Source organism: Equus przewalskii, chromosome 5 (assembly GCF_037783145.1).
Source record: "Equus przewalskii isolate Varuska chromosome 5, EquPr2, whole genome shotgun sequence".
NCBI classification, from domain to species: domain Eukaryota; kingdom Metazoa; phylum Chordata; class Mammalia; order Perissodactyla; family Equidae; genus Equus; species Equus przewalskii.
Window position 1 is genome coordinate 69,910,237 of NC_091835.1, and position 18,577 is coordinate 69,928,813.

At 41.3% G+C, this 18,577-nt stretch overlaps 1 protein-coding gene across 11 annotated transcripts in view; it reads left to right on the forward strand.

Moving 5' to 3' along the window:
- Window positions 1-18,577, forward strand: part of SCN8A (sodium voltage-gated channel alpha subunit 8) — a 176,470-nt gene that overhangs the window by 77,276 nt on the left and 80,617 nt on the right. For 6 of the 11 annotated variants that reach the window (XM_070621361.1, XM_070621360.1, XM_070621366.1 and 3 more), the window contains 6 exons: window positions 2,080-2,197; window positions 3,903-3,993; window positions 4,645-4,773; window positions 6,596-6,687; window positions 15,466-15,687; window positions 16,799-16,862. In XM_070621361.1, coding sequence (XP_070477462.1) covers window positions 2,080-2,197; window positions 3,903-3,993; window positions 4,645-4,773; window positions 6,596-6,687; window positions 15,466-15,687; window positions 16,799-16,862 — 716 coding nt within the window. Of the gene's footprint in view, window positions 1-2,079; window positions 2,198-3,902; window positions 3,994-4,644; window positions 4,774-6,346; window positions 6,439-6,595; window positions 6,688-15,465; window positions 15,688-16,798; window positions 16,863-18,577 lie in introns of those variants that run through there. The other 5 variants (XM_070621362.1, XM_070621364.1, XM_070621368.1 and 2 more) reach the window with 3 other exon arrangements.

An 18,577-nucleotide genomic window follows, 5' to 3' on the forward strand; every position in this document is an offset into this window, starting at 1 on the left:
ATGCTTTTTCTGCACCTCTTGAGATGATCATGTGGTTATTCTCCTTTATTTTATTAATATGTTGTGTTACATTGATTGATTTTCATATGTTAAACCATCTTTGCATGTCTGGAATAAATCCCACTTGGTCATGGTGTATAATCCTTTTTATTTGCTGCGGATTTGGTTTGCTGGTATTTTGTTGAGGCTTTTTGTGTCTATATTCATAAGGGATATTAGTCTATAGTTTTCTTTCCTTGTGATGTCTTTGGTTTCGTATCAAGGTAATATTAGTCTTACAGAATGAGTTGGGAAGTGTGCCCTTCTATTTTTGGGAAGAGTTTGTGAAGAATTGATATTAATTCTTCTTTAGACATTTGGTAAGATTCATCAGTGAAGCCATCTGGTCCTGGGCTTTTCTTTGCAGGGCTTCATTTTTTTAATGCAAAGTGCAGAAGAGTATTTATAGTACAATCCCATTTGAGAGACAGAGAAAGAGAGTCTCCTTAAGGCTGTATCTGTGTGTTTGTATTTACACAGAAAACTTCCGGAAAGATATACGCAAAGAGATATACAAGCAGCAAAGGTTATCTTTGGGTAATGAGATGAAGTCTTTTGTTCCTTTTGTTTTTTAAAAATAATTATGAGGATGTATTGCTTAAATTTTTTAAAAAACAAGCCTAACTTAAAATGGCTAGCATCTGACCATTTGCTCTTTGACCCTCATAGTGAGATGCTGGGGCTGGGTCCTTGCCGCTGGCCTTGTCTCCTTAGGAACTCAGTCTAGTAGGCCCTGCATCCCGCCAGCTTCACAGTCTGCTGCTCCCTCTTCTCTGTCTTATCCTCCGTGAACACTGAAAACTTGTCACTTCCCTGAAAACAACCCACAGTTATATGCAACTTACTGTGCTTTGTACATTCCATGCGATTCCCTTTCCTTGCCAACCCTTCTCCCTTTATCTGCCCAATTTATATCTCTTAATCTCTATTCATCCTTTAAAACCCCTTCCAAATATTAGTTACTTTCCTTTGTGAACACCTCCCAGCTCACTCTCCTCCCTTTCTTTGCCCACCCAAGGGGAAAAAAATCCCTTCCTCCTGCTGCCTCTCATACACTTCGCATATTTTTGTTATTGAACTTTGTATTTATTCTGCATCATAATTACTAGTTCACATATATGTCTTCCCTAAAAGTATAATTTTATTCAATTTTGTATCCCAGGAGCTCAGCACAATGCTTGGCACAAAATAGATGCTCAAAAATATTTTAATTGAATTGAATTCATAAAGCCAGAAAAGGTGTTCTGGGTAGGATGAGCAATGTAAGCAAGGGCCAAAATTACGGATTACTGTAACATGCACTCATTTGGCAAGACAGGAAGTTTCATGCTGGGAAATAGGGCTGAATGATCTTGGCAAGGCTGATAATGGAGGTTCTTAAAAGCCAGATAGAGTAAACTTGGTAGAATGAAGAAGTCTTCTCACTTCCTTCAAGTCTTTGCTCAAACCTCTCTTCTCAGTGGACTTGCCCTGACCCCCTCCTTTAACTATTCACCCATCCCCTGAGCCCAGCACCCTAGATCTCTCTTTCCTTTTTCCATAGCACTTACCACATTCTATAGACTTGACTTATTCATTGTGTTTTTTAGTTATTGTCTGTCTTCCTTCCCAATTAGAATATAAGCTCCCTACATAGGGTAGCTCTGTTCACTGATCATTCCCCAGCACTTAGAACATTGCCTGGCACGCAGTAAACATATGGTGAACGAATGAATCCTGAATTAATGAACTTCAGGATCTTGTCCGGAGCTGGCATAGATAGCTTAGGTATAATTCAAATGGCTTGTTTCTGAAAAAACGGATTTATTCTGTAAAACTGCTGTGATAGTGCCAGGTATTTGTAATATCATCTGGGGCAGGGCCGGGGAGGGAGGCCAGGGAGAGAGAGATGTACTGCCTTGGGGGTTCTTGCCTTAGAAACCAAATTGGGAAGTAAACATTATCGGGACATTTGAATTTATTTCTTGCCTAGAAAAATGTTGTTTCATGTGGTGATTAATTCCCATGCTTCAATAATTTCTCTTTTTTCTCTCTCCACAGACCTTTGTAGTATTAAACAGAGGGAAAACTCTCTTCAGATTTAGTGCCACGCCTGCCTTGTACATTTTAAGTCCTTTTAACCTGATACGAAGAATAGCTATTAAAATTTTGATACATTCATATCCTTTTCTGTGAATGCGGAGTGAATGCAGCAATGGCGTGGTCACTGGTGCATGCTTCTGGTTTTTGACGACTAAATTGTATGTTAAGTATTTTACCAATAGCATAGTTGACTGTCCCACTAGTCAGAAATTTAAGAGTGAACTTCTGCCACATGGTTAAATGAGTGCTGTAGAGATCTGCCTTGCATAGTTTTGATTTCTTGAGCAGTGAGCTCAGAAAGTATCTGAGATAGTTTCCCAGATTCAACGGCCTCCTTGATACAGAGGTTCAGATCTAGATTGCAGGATTGATATGAATCTTTTCTGATATTTTTACTTCTCTTTACAGAAAATGCCAATTTATTCATGTGACCTGACTTTCATATCTTATTAATATAAGAGAGCATATGACATGAAAAATTATGTGATGGGTTTAGCAACTCTGCACAGTGACTTTAAACTTTCATGGGTGGCATTTAACTTGACAGTACTTAGTCTTACGTTTCAAAGAGTGCTGTACCCTCCAGGTAGCCTGGGAACACCAGCAGTTACCACTTGGTACATTGGTTTGCTAAGCCTTTGCCACATGTCATTAACTCTGAGAATTTAGCAACCTGGTTCTGAAATCTATGGTCTACAAGCAACATAATGCTGAAATCTGAAGGTTTACAAGGAAATAATTCACAGTGGACTTCTTCCCTTTTGGCTGGATCAGAAGATAGTGTTTTTTCTCACCAGAACATGTTACTATTCCCCGAAGAAAAATCCGGTTGTAGCAAAGAAAAATATAGCTATAAGAAGTATTTTTTCCTTTTAAAATTCCACTAGTAGAATGAAGGTGGTGAAGGCCATTAGCAAGAGAGAGTAAGTTAGCAACAAATGAGATGTGGCTTCTGTGCTCGTTAAAGTGACAGTTTGAGTAACTCATGCCGACCTGAAGCAGTTTAATTTTTCTCAGTAGATAAGAACAGAAAGGGCTGAGAAAGATCCCGGATGGAACTGAAATAGCAAGAAAACAGTTTGCTCTCCATAAACATTCCTGGGCACTTTCAAAATGATCAGATGAGTTTGCCCCATTACTTGATTCTTCGGAGTATGGTGATGCAGATGTCCTTGAAATCCTGACCCAACATGCCACAACTGGTTTCTCAAGCTGGACAAATTCACACATTGGCTATGACCTTGACCCCCAAAGACAGTTCAACTCTTTGGAGGACTAGGGAAAAAAGTACACCCTTAATTACATGTAGATTTTCAAAGAACTAGTTGTACAAGATAATTAACAAATGAGTACTGAATAATACAGATTAAATTTAGTCTCTCACCTGATGACTTTGGTGTCTGGTATCCTGGTAGATTTCTGGTTACTGTGCACAAAAGTATTTTAGATGCTTGTTCCGGAGTTGAGGTAAAAGTGGTAAGAGGGGGAAATATTTTATCCAAAAGGAATAGAACAGTGACAGCCCTCTTGAAAGCAAAAGAGTGGCCACCCTGCTGTGTCCACCCAGAGTCCTCTGGTCAAGTGTGAATGCATATGGTGGCATTCTGCATTGATAGCGGTGGCCACAGTTCTCATTATCACCTTGCCTTTTCCTCCTGTTCCGTGCTTTGTCTCCTTTCAGGTCACCAATCTAGTTCTCATGGCGCCCAATGTGAAATGTGTTTGCTTTCTGAGGGAAAAAACAGGCCAGATTCTGTATATTCTCCCTTGACTCTTTTCTACAGTATTTAGCATGATCATTATGTGCACTATTTTGACCAACTGTGTATTCATGACTTTTAGTAACCCTCCTGAATGGTCGAAGAATGTGGAGTAAGTAGCTCGTTTCCCTATTTGTCTGCTTTCTTGTTTTAAAGATTTTTAGTCACTGATTCTTGCTTTGCACAGTTCATCCAATCAAGGAAAAAAAATAGTTATTGCCCACTCTTTATTTCACAGAGAGAGGTGAGGACACATCTGGAATAGAGGAAATAACCTTAGAAATCAACTCTAGAGAGACAAAGTGTGCTCTGGAAGTTACTACCCTCACCTCTGCCTTTCCTGTGCTAGCCACTGAATTGACTTGCTGCCCCCTCACCATCTTGTACCTCAGTTCCTAATAATACTGCTGCCTTCTCCAACATTAGGTTCCCCTTTCCTTTTGCCTTGTTTAAAGTTAAAAATAGCTCTGAGGCCTCCACACCTGGTTCAAAATGATCATGTACTCTGTGGCAGTAGAGAGTTGTTTCTTTGCAGTACCCATCAGGACCCAGTATAGCCTTCCAGAGTTCTCAGTTTGTACATTTCAGTAAGTTTCATCCGAAGCTTCCCTTTGTCTTCCTCGTTTCCTTTGTGCTATAGGCTGTGCCCTTTCTGTTTTGTCTGTTAGTTGAAGCCACACCTCAGGCAAGTTCTATCTTAAAAGATTCATTTAAAGTTTCTGTCTGTTCAGAAATTACCTCAAGCTCTCCATTTCTTTGACAGGTACACGTTCACAGGGATTTATACATTTGAATCACTAGTGAAAATCATCGCAAGAGGTTTCTGCATAGATGGCTTTACCTTTTTACGGGATCCATGGAACTGGTTAGATTTCAGTGTCATCATGATGGCGTAAGTTCTCTGCTTACTTTATCGGTGTTCTGAGTATGATTATGTGTGTATGATTGTACTCCTGGGTGTGTTTGTGAGTGTGAGTTTGTGGGCACAGTTGTATGACGAATTAATGGATAACCACATAAGGCTGTACGGGCTTATGCCTGTGACTTGCTGGTGAGGGCCTCTTGTGGTTCAGGCAGTGATAGTGTGTTTATATGGGAGAAGGTAAGCAGAGGCTTTATAGCTGGGAGAGAAAGCAAGAAGTGATTTCCCGTGGACACTCCCTCATGTTTTCTTCCTGCTTATAACATGTACCAAGGCTTACACACTTATCACTAGGGGGCCTCGGTGAAGACTTGAAATCCTTTAAATGTAAACCTTAAGTTGAAAATCGGTTTCCTGGGTATGTTATATCACATGTAATTTCATGAGGCTGGCCAGATTTTGCAGACCACAGAGCAGATTTCAGAGTCAAAACATGAGCCAAGGTATCCAAATTGGTCACTTCCTAAAGAGTTATTGACCAGAACTTCCAACTATTGCAAGAGAACAGTGTAACTCCATATAGGTATGCTAGCTGCTCTTGGTAATTTGTGTTATTTTAACAATGAACATGTGTCTCTGGGAAACTTAACTGATGATAGAGGGGTTATAGCAAACTTTATTATTTTTATTTCCAGGCTGGGAAAGTACTTTGTGGTTTGGTAGCGGGTAAGGGTGTTGTCTAGATTGTGTGTGTGTGCGCGCGCGCGCATGCACGCACGCGCAATATGTAAGAGATTGAGTGCATTTGTATGTACGGCTCTGAGCATCAGATAGAAAGATGTGTTTTAACTGTAAAATGTGAATGAATGACATGCATTGAATATTTGAAACTGGAGCTTCGACTTTCTGTTATATTAAGGTAATTTCTAGCTTTCCAGAACTATGAATGCACATTGCTGTTCATTTAAAATTTAAGTGTCCCTGCTGGTGATAAAATGGGCGCTTAACACAATATTTGCTCTGATCCCATGATCTAGATTTTCCTGAGCCGTGCTTCTGTATGTCACAGGCTAAAACTTTATCTGTAGGGATGACTGCAAAAATATGCAGACAACTCTTGGATAACTCGTATATACAGACATTTAGGCATGTTTTGCCATTGCCCACGAAGGAGTTATTTTACTGTAGATTTGTTTCTGTGAGGCTCCTGCTGCATAAATTTGTCTCTTTTTCCTAAAAAATTGTTCACAAAACTTGGGGACATAAGGCTTTGCTGGCCTTCCTCCTAGCTGTCCTTTTTACTAAAAAAAAGTGAATGGACCGAGAGTAGTCATTCTGATTGGGGTCTGCACATCACAATGCTGATTAAGAGAGGAAGCCCCAGGGACCTCCTGGTTCTATCAGTTCTTTGAAATATACTGTTGAATTCTTCTTGCCCAACTGAGAAAAAAAATGTGTTCTTTAAATGTTTTTACTTTGAAACTTTTCTTTTTCAAGGAAAAAAATGAAATCATAGCTTGTATATAAGACCCGTTCTTCCCCCCCGTTCTCAACCCCTCGCCCAGTGGTACCATTACAAGTTAACTTTGGTTTGATTCTGCAGGTATATAACAGAGTTTGTAAACCTAGGCAATGTTTCAGCTCTACGCACTTTCAGGGTACTGAGGGCTTTGAAAACTATTTCGGTAATCCCAGGTAAGATGGCCCGGGGTTGGTGTTAGGTGTTGGGTTAGGGCCCTGACGTGACGTATTGTACTTTTTGTTTTGTTGTGGTTTTGTTTTCTTTCCTTTGGTGTTTGTGTTTGTGTCTGTGTTTGTCATTTGTGTCTGTGTGTGACCTCCCTTACTACAGATATGTGACAGAGTTTGTGGACCTGGGCAATGTCTCAGCGCTGAGAACATTCAGGGTTCTCCGAGCTTTGAAAACTATCTCTGTAATTCCAGGTGAGAAAATTTAAGCACAAGACTGACTTGGCCTCATCTCCTCTTTCCCCTCCATTCATTTTGTCCACCACATTCTAAACTGGTGTCAGCACAATTGACATGGCCTTGCATTCCGCATGTTTTCCTGGGACACATTCTCTGGAATGGCCCTTTGATCTTTAGGCAGCTTCTCTGACAGTGCTTGCCAGGCATGCAGCCCCCATTCCATCCATGCTTTGAAAAAGCACGTGCTTAAGAATCACTTGGATCTTACAATATCTGAAAAAATTGTCACAGAGCTAGCTGTCTCTTTGAATATAAATCATTTGCTTCCTGGCCTCATGGAATTACAGTAATTTTAACATTCACCATCATTCCATTGCTTGTGATTTCTAGGCTTCCTATGGCATGGTTTGCTGATGGGATGTTATTTGAAGAATTGTACTTTTATTGTTAATGTGTCAATGGAATTATTTAATCACAGAAAAGGCCTACCCATTTAACTAGTCCAGTGTTATAGATGAATTTAAGAGCTTTGGAGTTAATGAACTGAACTTGAATAACCACTGTCTATCACATTCTGTCACTGTCTGTTTCACTGGAATAAGAACCAGTAGACATCTACTATCCATATATTCAGAGATGTTCTCAAACATAAATCCCAATGAAAGCTTAAGCAGGTGCCGTTAAAAAAAATAAAAGGTAAGATAACATACATCTAAATGTGTGGGCAAACAAAAAGTACAGAAACTTGAGAAGGAAAAAAAGGAATCAGTGGGTGGTTGAGAGGTACTTGATTGACAGTCACTTTAAAATTTTTGCCTGTTTCTTTTTGGTCCTGATTGAGCCAGCCCAGTGGTTCTTAACCTTTTGAAGGTTTTGGATCCTTTTGAGAATCAGATGAAAGTTTACAGACGCCCCCACCGAAGCCCATCTATGGACCCCAGGTTAAGATCCCTTAATTTAATTGAAACCCTCGCTAGTGGGTAATACTTAACTATTCTTCTAAAGACCAGACGTGAAATCTGGAAGGAAAGGCATTTTAGTTGGTCCTGCGAGCCCAAGGTGGACTGGCAGTAACGCAGCAGAAGGCAAGACTGTGCTGTTGCCGCTTGGACTTCGGCTGTTGTTCAGGGGTTTTCAGGGAAGACTGCCAAGAGACCAGGCTTTCCACTGCGGTTCTGTAGAAACAAGGACATGAAGAACAGAGGCATCCTATTCTTGGCCTCACGTGGCTCTTCTCCTTGTGGCTGACTCAGAAATATTCCTCTTTTCCCCTTTTCAACATTATCTTAATATCAGACACCAAGAGAGGCAGACTCCTGGAGAGAGCAGACTCGGAATGTGGCTATTGAGAACCTCAAGGACCGTAAACTTCCATTTCTCCATTTACAGATTTGGGCCATGAAGTGGGCCCATAATTTGGGCCCTGCTAAAAATGAATTCCTTTCCTTTTAGCAATGGTAGCTTACTCCTTATCAATCAGATATTGGATGTCAGTTGGAGTATATTCTTTGTGGCAAAAAACTGCAGCACTGACTGATCAAGGTTTAGTTTCTGGGCATTTTAAATAAATAAAACCAAGCTCCTTCTCCAGGCAGCCTCCTGCAGCTCCTGATGGTGGCCTAACCCTCAGGCAAGCCTTGTCTTATTTTTCAAGGCATCTGGAGCACCAAATCTTTACTTTCGTTTTTCCTTTGGTGGCTCTCCTCCTCTGGCCTCTTTTAAATATGATCCCGGGTTTTCTACTCCCTTCCCCCAGTGCACTCTGCAAGGCATCTGTCTCTTTATGTTCTTGTGATCGCAAAACTTCTTTTCCAGAATTAAATTGGAAAGCTGTGTTCTGTTCACTAACTAGGGCAGCAGATGCTATCTCTGGTCTAGCTCTTAGCTTCTGTCTCTGTCTCTGCTATATGGTTAATTTCTGACCCTGACATTTCTGCAAGGTAACTCTTGACTGATGTCACATTATTTATCCTTAATACTCTAGTACTACATGTATATATATATAAACTTTATAAACACAGTGCCTGGCCCGTAGTAGTGCTCCATAAGTGGCGATTTTAGTAGTAGCAATTATTATCACAAAGAAGAAACCAAAACCCAAAGACAGGGTTTGTATCAAGATTTAGACATCACAGTTTGAAATAGATTCCTGGATTCCTATTTCTAGAAGCACCTCCAGTTGAGCTGGCTTTGGGAGGTTAACTGGGATGGAAAATAACTTTAAGGGATTCTAAAGCCAGTATTAGATCACTATCAGTGAGTGGTATAATTGATACTTAGATTAAAGTGTGACTTTTAATCCCAAATCCTTTTGCTCACCTTTCTACTTATAGAGGGCTATTGTCCTGTTCCTACCTACCTGTTACCCAGGTCTCCTTCCAGGTAGGAGCACCAGCATGTGAGTCAGTAGACGTGGGCCATCTCTTGATTGGAAATCCAGATCATTTCGGCTCCACTGTCACAGAGCTGGGCCATAGTTCCCTCTTAGTAAAAACCATTGTTTGCATACCAAGTTTCCTCATGGATCACTTCAGTGGAATTGTTGCTCTCTTTGCCTTCTCCTGTTCCCGGTTTGATTATAGGCTTCTGCCAAAGCTGCCAGAAACAAGTGAGAGCAACCACAGAGCTGGCACGGGGTCTGCAAGATCTCACAGAGCTCTCAGCTCCCTTTTTGAGAGTTTTCCCTTTCCTGGAGCACTCACGCAGCTCACCTGGGCCGACGCTGGCCTCCCTCTTAGCACCTTTGGTAGATACTCTGAATGTGTCAGGGCTGCCAGCACTTGCGGAAAATGGGAGACCACAGCCCATCGGTTAGCTCCAGCCTTTTGGATAAGAGATGCTTTGATTTACAGCCTTGTAGTTTAGAAAAGGCCAAACCCACAATCTGACCCTCTTTATTTGCTAACTCAAGACCTGGATACGTCTCATTCATGGTTTCCCTCCTGCTTCAGAGGGCTTGACTTGAAGAACTTGAAGAACTGTGCGTGCAAGCTCTGTGCTAAAAGGGTCGCTTGTAGGAGGAGACCTTTTCTAAATTTTCTTTGGTCTGGAATTTGCCGGGTTCAACTTGAAATTCAAGCATTCCATGTAGAAATTCATATGTCTTAAAACATTTGTTTTCCCTTTGTATTTATATGGTGCCCAGGCACAGAAATGAACTTCTAAGTGACTTTGTCAGAAGTTTCATCTTCTGCCTACTTTGACCATGTGCCGTAGAACTGACATGGCCAGAGATTGGCTAGACATCTTAGAGCATGTGACTTGGGTTTTTCTTAGAGAGTAGCACTTAATGGTGTAAATAAAACCAGCTAGGAGGGCCTCACTTCTTAGCTCCCTTTCATATGCATCATCATTTAAATGGCTCCCCAAACCTCTACTTCTCTTTTTGTCAACACTGATTTAATATCATTTTGCTCTCTTTAGAGTTGTAATTTCTTGATTATTTTTCTCTTGGATTTTTTTTATTTCTCCGCTTTTATTTCTGTTACTTTCTCTCTTTACCTATGGTATCAGGTAAGAAGCAGGAAAAATGATGGGCCCTTCTCATTCCCACCCCAGTTTTCACAAGAAAGTATTTTCTTTAAATTTATGCATTATGAATATGGCAATTTCTGCTGCCTAGCGAAGGGGGATAGAAAGTGTTTTAAAACTCTGTTCAGACTCACTGTTTCTTTTAAAGTATTCTAGCTATGAATTTAGTTGCTTTTGTATTTCTCCTTTCCCCACTTTGCTTCTCAGAAAGGATAACTGAAGTTTAACACAGTGGTTCTAAGTGGAAAAACATTGGAGACTCACAGGATCCCACTGCCCCCGCTTTGAGAGCTAGTTTAGTTTTGGTCAGACTTTGATATGAATCTGGTCTTGAGTAAAAAAATCGACAGCCCCCAAATCCCGCCCAAATTACTCTTGATCTGAAGAACCTTCAAGAACTGTCATTGTGAAGATTGAATCTGCAGGAGGAAGGTTGACCTGGCACAGCCTTACTCCGGGACTTGTCTGGACCAGCCAGACTTTGGGAATTGGGGAACTGTTCTTTTCTCTGGGGTGAGAACTGCTTGTTACTACTATTGAGGCCTGTTCCAATGTTAAATTTGTAGGAGAATTGACTCACGTTGCTTCAAACCAGTTAGATTTCTCAACTTGAGCCACAAACTAGGAAATATAAATTTATTTTATTTACCATCTGGCATCACCGTGGTGGAAGATCCCGGCATGCGTGGCTGATTTCTCTGGACTTAGCACGTAAGCAGGCTCTGTTCATTTGTTCAGGGGATTGCTGGGCGTCATGAACGAGGTTCAGAGGTGCCTTTGGAAACAGGGTGGAGTAAAATTCTGTGGCAGTAGCTTCACCTGTTTCTCAGAATTCCCTAAATGTCCAGCTTCTTCTCTGGTAGCTGACCTTTCCGTACATGGGGTCCAGCTGTGTTTTCTTGTTCTGTAGTAAATGTATTAACTGCTTCTGCTCAGGCACATCCCAATACTAGTTACTCTTAACCTTTTCCAAGAGTTCTCCCTGTCCAACTTGCCCCCACGTGGCTTCTGTTGCACACTCTGTTGTGTAGGAGTCGTTTGAGCGAGCATTCTGCTCTGCTTTGGGTAATCAGTTTTCAGTGAGTATCTTGCTTGTTCTGGTATGTGGTGTTGTGAGCCAATAGAAGAAGCAGGACAACTTCTCCTCACAGCCAGAACAGTGGCATTCTCCATTTTTCCCTGTGTCAGGTCAGGAATTCTACCAGCAGCTTCTTACCTTTATTGACGTGTGTTGGTGGCAGCAGGGAGCACTTTTTCTTGGCTGCATTTACTAGCATGTGGCAGCCACTGCTGGCAAGACTGCAGAACTTGATAAGAACTGCATCGATGGTGTCATCTCCATAAATTGGCATTGATGTCTGCAAATATGGTCATTCGCAATTATCAACCCTAACAGGGAAGAAGAGTCTTGGCTGAGTGTATAATCCAGGGTCCTTTTTCATTTAACATTGTGTGTAATCGTGTGCCTGCCTTCAGTTGCAAACACTAAGCCACATCACCTTTCTTCCTCATCTGCCTTCCTCTGATTTTCTCCTGCCGATCTGGATGAGAATCTTGGAGAGTAAACTTTTTAGAGAGCTATAGTTAGTGTTGTTTAGTGATTGTTCTTGCTTAACTAAGATTTGTTTCCCTGAGCCCCTATGAAGTATAAGTAGCTGAATACCATTTCCAACTTGTTTCTCCTTTAAACTTCTTGAAAGCTGGAAGAACTCTCACCAAGAATTTGATCTAAGTCTCAGACTTCAAAACAAAACTCTTGAAGAATCTTTCTCTTTTTTAGCTTTCTGAACTCATGTTTGCAGATATCTGCAGCAATGACGTCTATTTTATGGAGAAGAGATGTTAAACCAGCTCATTGTGAGTGTTCAGGTTCATCCCCAGGAAAGTGATGAGGTCCGTGTAGGGTTGGTACATTAGTTGAGCATCTCTGGTTGCAACTGAAAGGATACAGAAGTTACTTCAGGGAATCTAAGGGCTGGAATGCTTTCCGGCTTCCGGAAGCCAGTGAAACCAGAATGCAGAGCCAGAAGGCCCCAGATAGCAGGAAGTACTTTGTCTTTCTCTCTCTTCTCTCCATGTGTCTATTTCCTCTGACTCTTAGCGTGCTGACTTTACGTCTCAGATGTATCCTAGTATATTGACAGAACATGGCTACCACTTAGCTCCCAAATTTATATATTATCACTCCCACCACGTGAAAAGACTACTGGACTGTCTCTTGTTCCATTCCAAATTCCTGGAGGAAAGGGTCTGGATGTAGGTCAGATGTTCACTCTGATGTCTATAACCTACTAAGAGAGGGTCACTTCCTATAAACAAGGCTGCTGGGAGCCCACCCTTGTGGAACAGGGGATAGTTTGAGCTTGTGGCCTTGGAACTGTCCTGGGAGTTCCCAGCTCAGGAAAATCAGATTAGACTCATGCTAAACTTATATGTTAAAATATTTATTTGTTTGTTTATTTATTTGTATCACAAATGCATTCGTTTGACTATTTTGTAGTATTATACTCTTGTTACTAATACAGATGATAGCTTACAGCTCATTTTTCAATTTATTTAAAATAGAAAGAGACTTGAATGATCATCCAGTGTTCAGAGAGGTGATTGTCTGAACCGTTCAGGAGAGATGGCTGTATAAGCTCTTTGTAAAGAAGTCCAGGAAAAAAGAAACTTTACAGCCATTCTTCAGTGACTTTTTCAACTGTTCTTTGTTTAAATCACTCTTTGACTTTGAAAACAGAACTGTATAATTTTAGGAGATTAAAATTGAATTATTGACCCAATATAGACCTGCCTCAGCTCAGCCCAATATAATGAAGGACTTTTCTATTCCTCAGCAACTTATGGAAATAAGTTCCATAACCCTGGAGCAGTTTTTATGTCTATGGCTGCCTTCTATTTTATACCACCAATACCTTCTTGTGGTTATGATACAATTTCCCAGGGCCTAAAGAATAAAAGATTGAAATTTCAACAGTCTCAAACAAGTGAATATCTCTGCCCCTGTTTTTAAAGACTTCTGGAGAAGATTCTTCGGCTTCTCCTCCACTGCCCACTGCCACATACTCCTGTGTTTATCCCCATTCTGTGTATGGGGAAGTGAGACTGAGCGGCGACCTTAAATTTGTTCTGAAACACAGTGGATCATAAATAGTGGCTGAGCCAAGACCAGAATTCCTGCTTCCTGCTTCTCTGTCTGGTGCTCTTTCTGCACAGCCCTCTGAGGAGAAAGGGAATCAGGTTAGAAATGCCTGGGTCCTGGAGCCCAGACAAGCTCTTCCTAAGCCCTTGGGTGGCCGCAGTCTCCATGGAAGTCCCATCTGTAAGAAAGCACAGGCCTTTGCACACTTTTGTATCTCTGCAGTCTAACTCTTGGCTCTTTTTTCCTTAATTTCTCTTAGATCCCTCTCAGGCTATCTGTGTGAGAGGAAAGAAAATTTCTCATTCATTTACTCTTTCAATAGAAATATATTAAGTGCCTGCTTTGTGCCAGGTCCTGTGGTATGCCCAGCATCCTTTATTACTATTGGACTCACCTTTGAAAATTCTAAGTGGTCACTTGCAAAATACAGCAAAAGAAGGGTCATGTCCACATCGCTCGTCAGAGCACCGTCGTGCGAAGTTAGCCATGCAGTGTCGGTATCCCGGTCATCTCTCTTTGGGGAGGACAACATGTGTATAATAGTGATGGCTAACAAGCGTGAAGTGCCAGGTACTGTCCTTGGTGTTTTACATTCATGGTCAGTGAGGTTGGTATTGCAAATATCTTTTTATAGATGAGTAAACTGAGGTTCAGACAAAAAAGGTTAGCATTTGAGTCATTTACTGTGTACTAGGCATTTGTTAAGTGTTTGTATGAATCGTGCTTAATCCTCACAACAGCTCTATCATATTCAACTGTAATTATCCCCACTTTAAAGATGAAAAAACTGAGATTCCAAAGGGTTAGGTGTATTGCTGAGGTCACACAAGTAACTGGTATAACTTGGTTAAGATTAGTAATTATCTACCCAGACTCACACTTCAAAGCCAGGATTAGAATTTCCCTTGAATTTCAGTCTGATATTCTTGTCTTCAGAAGTGGGTCAGGGATGAGATCCCTTGGGGGCTTGTGTGTCCAGGCTCTGCTTCTGCCTCCTGTCCATCCTGGCGCCCTGGCGCCTATGAGTGCTGAGGGCTTCACTGGCTGTGTCCTGTGGATGGTCTGATGTCTGGGCGTGCCCAGGAGAGCCACATGTAGACTCAGTTTTGACCCAAACATCGTGAACCCACAACCATGTTTTTCTGTATCTCCTATCACCGATCTCTCCCCATGCAGTTAAGAAATCTACCTGCAGGTTCAAATTTGAACCAGCAGCTTGCATTTAAACCTCAAATTCAAGCGGGCTATATGGGTTTTTTTTTTTAATTTTGTTTTTAATCTAGGACAGAAAAATGGTCAGTTGTAGAGAATAGGGCATGTATGTGATACAGAGAAGGTGCGTTTTTAAGTGGAAAGATAAACCATAAATACTGGATTGATAATAATTAACCTTTTCGATACACTGGCGTTTCTAGAACTCTTGGGAAAATGTTATAGGACCTTCACACTTACTGGCTTTAACTTCCCAGTAGTTCTCTTTCCAACCTAGAAGCCTCCTCAGTCCCTGAGTTTTCCAGTTGTTTCTTCAGCTCATATTTACTGAGTACCTGCTGTGGGCTAGGCAATATAGATAAAGCTGTGAACAAGACAGATGTAAATAATTAATTACAGCTATGATAAATGCCACAGAGCAAGGTAGAAGGTGCTATTAAAATATTAATAATGATGGAGGAGGGAGAAGAGTGGTGAAGTCCGGGAAGACTTTCTGGAGGAATTGCCGTTCACGCTGAGACCGCAAGGATGGCTAGGAGTTAGGCAGGTAGGACAGGGGAGTGGAAGGAAGCATTCCAGGCAGAGGGAACAGCATGCGTGAGGGCTCTGAGGCAAGTAAGAGCTTGACTCATTTGAGGAGCTGAGAAGCAGTCAGAGACGGGAAAGTACTTCCAGGAAGAAAAGAGCCACATGTTGGAGAAGGAACTTTCTTTTTCTATTAAAAAATTATTGACTTAAGAATTGATACTTCTGGAAAAATGAATAATATCGCTGACCCATTATCATTCTCATGGTATAAAAGATAAAGTGGCTGTGGGGAGGAGTAGAAGCCAGTAGCTAAGAGGGCGGCTGGGGGAGGTGGGGAGGGCTCTGGGGTGACTCTGATTCTGGGGGTTCTGTCTCCTCAGGCCTGAAGACCATTGTGGGCGCCCTCATTCAGTCCGTGAAGAAGCTGTCAGACGTGATGATCCTGACAGTGTTCTGCCTGAGTGTTTTTGCCTTGATCGGGCTGCAACTGTTCATGGGGAACCTGCGGAACAAGTGTGTGGTGTGGCCCATAAACTTCAACGAGAGCTACCTTGAAAATGGCACCAAAGGCTTTGATTGGGAAGAGTATATCAACAATAAAAGTAGGTGGCCCCTCCTCTGCAAGAGGAGAAGGAAGAGTCTATCTCTAGTTTATGTGGTCAGAAGTCACCGCTGGGCATTGAAAAAGTAGTTGGGGCCGGAAAGGAAAGCTGGTACCTCTGGGGTGGCCTAGCGAAGCTCTTCCCTTTCCTCAAGGTGGATTGTGCTCAGAAGCTCTGGAACACCAGCCCTTACTCCCTCTCTCTCTTTTCTCCCCCTTTAAAATCAAAAATGAAACGTTCTGCCTTTTTCACCTGTACCCCTAAACTTTTGCTTTGAAAATCAGGCTTAGAAGCTTGATAAAAAATCCTTTTTTCCCCTCACTGGGTTACCTGAGATATTTAAATGTTTAGTTCAGAATATGCCTGGTAAGCTTGCTTACTACTAAGACCTTAGTAATCGATGTGGTCTCGGGAGTCAGGTAATCTGGTCGCTCCCAAGGTGAGCGACCACTGATCCTGTTACAGTTAAGGAGTTTTAGTAATTTCATTTCAGGAACCAGAGCGCTTGGGTCTTACGCTAAGGAGCATTTGGTGTGGTAGTACTTCCATAAAATAATGGGAGAAAGTTAGCAAGATGATTGTTGGTGACTCTTGAGGAAATCCAGGCAGTTAACTAGCCATCAGGAAATGTGGCAAAGAGGATTTCAGAGACACATACAGGAGAGGGAAACATGCCTTCTAATTTAAAATAGGACGTGGTAACTAGTGACCAGGGAGGGTTTCCAGCTTGTCTTTGGTAAAGAGAAGTTTTAAGGATAGACGGATAAAGTTGTATAAAGGGATAAAGAACTCAGAAAATTCACTCTTCGTCCCCTCTGATTCAGGTACCAGAACCTGGCGTTTAGATTTGGAGTATGAGTGGAAGTCAGGGGTCTGTGAAAAGAATGTGGCATTAAGGGCTGTATGGCAGCACTTTTCATTTTTAAATATATATGTAGGAAAATAATTAACGGGAAAGAATTCTCATCAGGTTTCACTGCTGTCAGAGAAGATGTATATGAGCTAAAATCAATAGCTGTTTCCACTGGGGCTGATTAGGGACAGTGTGACCTTATTCTCTCATTCACTTGAATCTGCCGTATTCATTTCCTGCCTCTTCAAACTTTTCTAGCGAATTTTTACACGGTTCCTGGCATGCTGGAACCTTTACTCTGTGGGAACAGTTCTGATGCTGGGTAAGTAGCTCACCTAATTTTATTCTCATCCCTTAAAATAATGTGTCAAATGAAAACGGGCAATATTTTCACTTTTCTTTGTGCTCATGTAGTACCCTAATTGAGTCTACATATTGGTTGACTCAGATTTTCTTTCTGTTTCATATTTGTCCATCCCAGGCTGACATTTCACTGGTAGTTGAATGTCCCTGTAGTCTCAAGCCAAAATCAAAGATGGGAAAGACTAAGGATAGACTCTGTAACACAAGATATCTTGCCTGTCTCTTGTAAACTCCTCTCATTCTGTTGTAACACAGTTGATAAAATGTAGAGTAAGGACACTGTTTGGCTAGTAGGTTAGCACCCAAGGATGACCCCAAATATTCTAAGGCTTGACAGCGCGGATGAGGGAAAAGAGTAGTAGCATTTTTTCCCACTTTTTTTTTTATTGTGGTAAAATACACATAATGTGAAATTTACTCTTTTAACCATTTTTAGGTATATAGTTCATTGGTATCGAGTACGTTCACATCATTGTGCAATTATCACCACCATGCGTCTCAAGAACTCTTCATCTTCCCACACTGAAGCTGTACCCATTAAATACTAACTCCCCATCTCGCCCTTCCCCCAGCCCCTGGCAGCCAGCATTCTACTTTCTGTCTCTATGATTTTGACCATTCTAAGTACCTTATGTAAGTGGAATCATAGAGTATTTGTCTTTTTGTGACTGGCTTATTTCACTTAGTATCATGCCCTCAAAGTTTATCTATATTTATAGCATATGTCAGAATTTCCTTCCTTTTAAGGCTGAATAATATTCTATTGTATATATATATACCACATTTATTTATCCATCCGTCAGTGGACACTCGGGTTACTTCCACGTTTTAGCTATTGTGAATAATGCTGCTGTGAACATGAGTGTAAGCCATACAATTTGAGTCTTGATTCTGCTGCTTCTTCCTCTAAGACTTTTGGCAAGCCATTTAACTTATGTAAGCCTCAGTTTCTTCATATATAAAATGGATTTAATGAGTCATGTTCTCCCTTCCTCAAAGGGTTATTGTAAGGATCCAGTTGGATAACATACATGAAAGTGCTCTGTAGACAGAAGGCTGTATAAATGTAGGGTGTAGTGTCATTATTCAGAGTATGTTGGTCCTCTAGGAACTGGTGTTTTAAGATGACCATGACAACTACAAGTCCATTTAATTTCTGTATTGAAGTAGATACTGGAAATTATGTTGAAATAAATATCAGGTGACACTAAAAGAGAAGAACTGTTGTAACTAAGGTCATGAAATCCTCAGTATGACGTAGAGTTGTCACAGTGAGTGTTAAGAGAACAGAGATGATTAAGAGGAACTTCCAGTCATTTGTCATTTGGGATCATAGCTAAGTTGAATTTGGTTGAATTGCACATTGATACGAACCTAGGATAGTCGTTCTCAAATTTTGACTTGCATAAGAATCACCTGGCATGCCTCTTAAAAACGCAGATTCAGGTGCCGGCCCAGTGGCATAGTGGTTAAGTTTGTGCATTCTGTTTGGTGGCCTGGGGTTCGTGGGTTCGGTTCCCAGGCACGGACTTACACATTGCTCATCAAGCCATGTTGTGGTGGCGTCCCACATACAAAATAGAGGAAGATTGGCACAGATGTTAGCTCAGTGACAATCCTCACACACACAAAAAAGTGCAGATTCATGGATCCCCTGTCCAGAGCTTATATTGC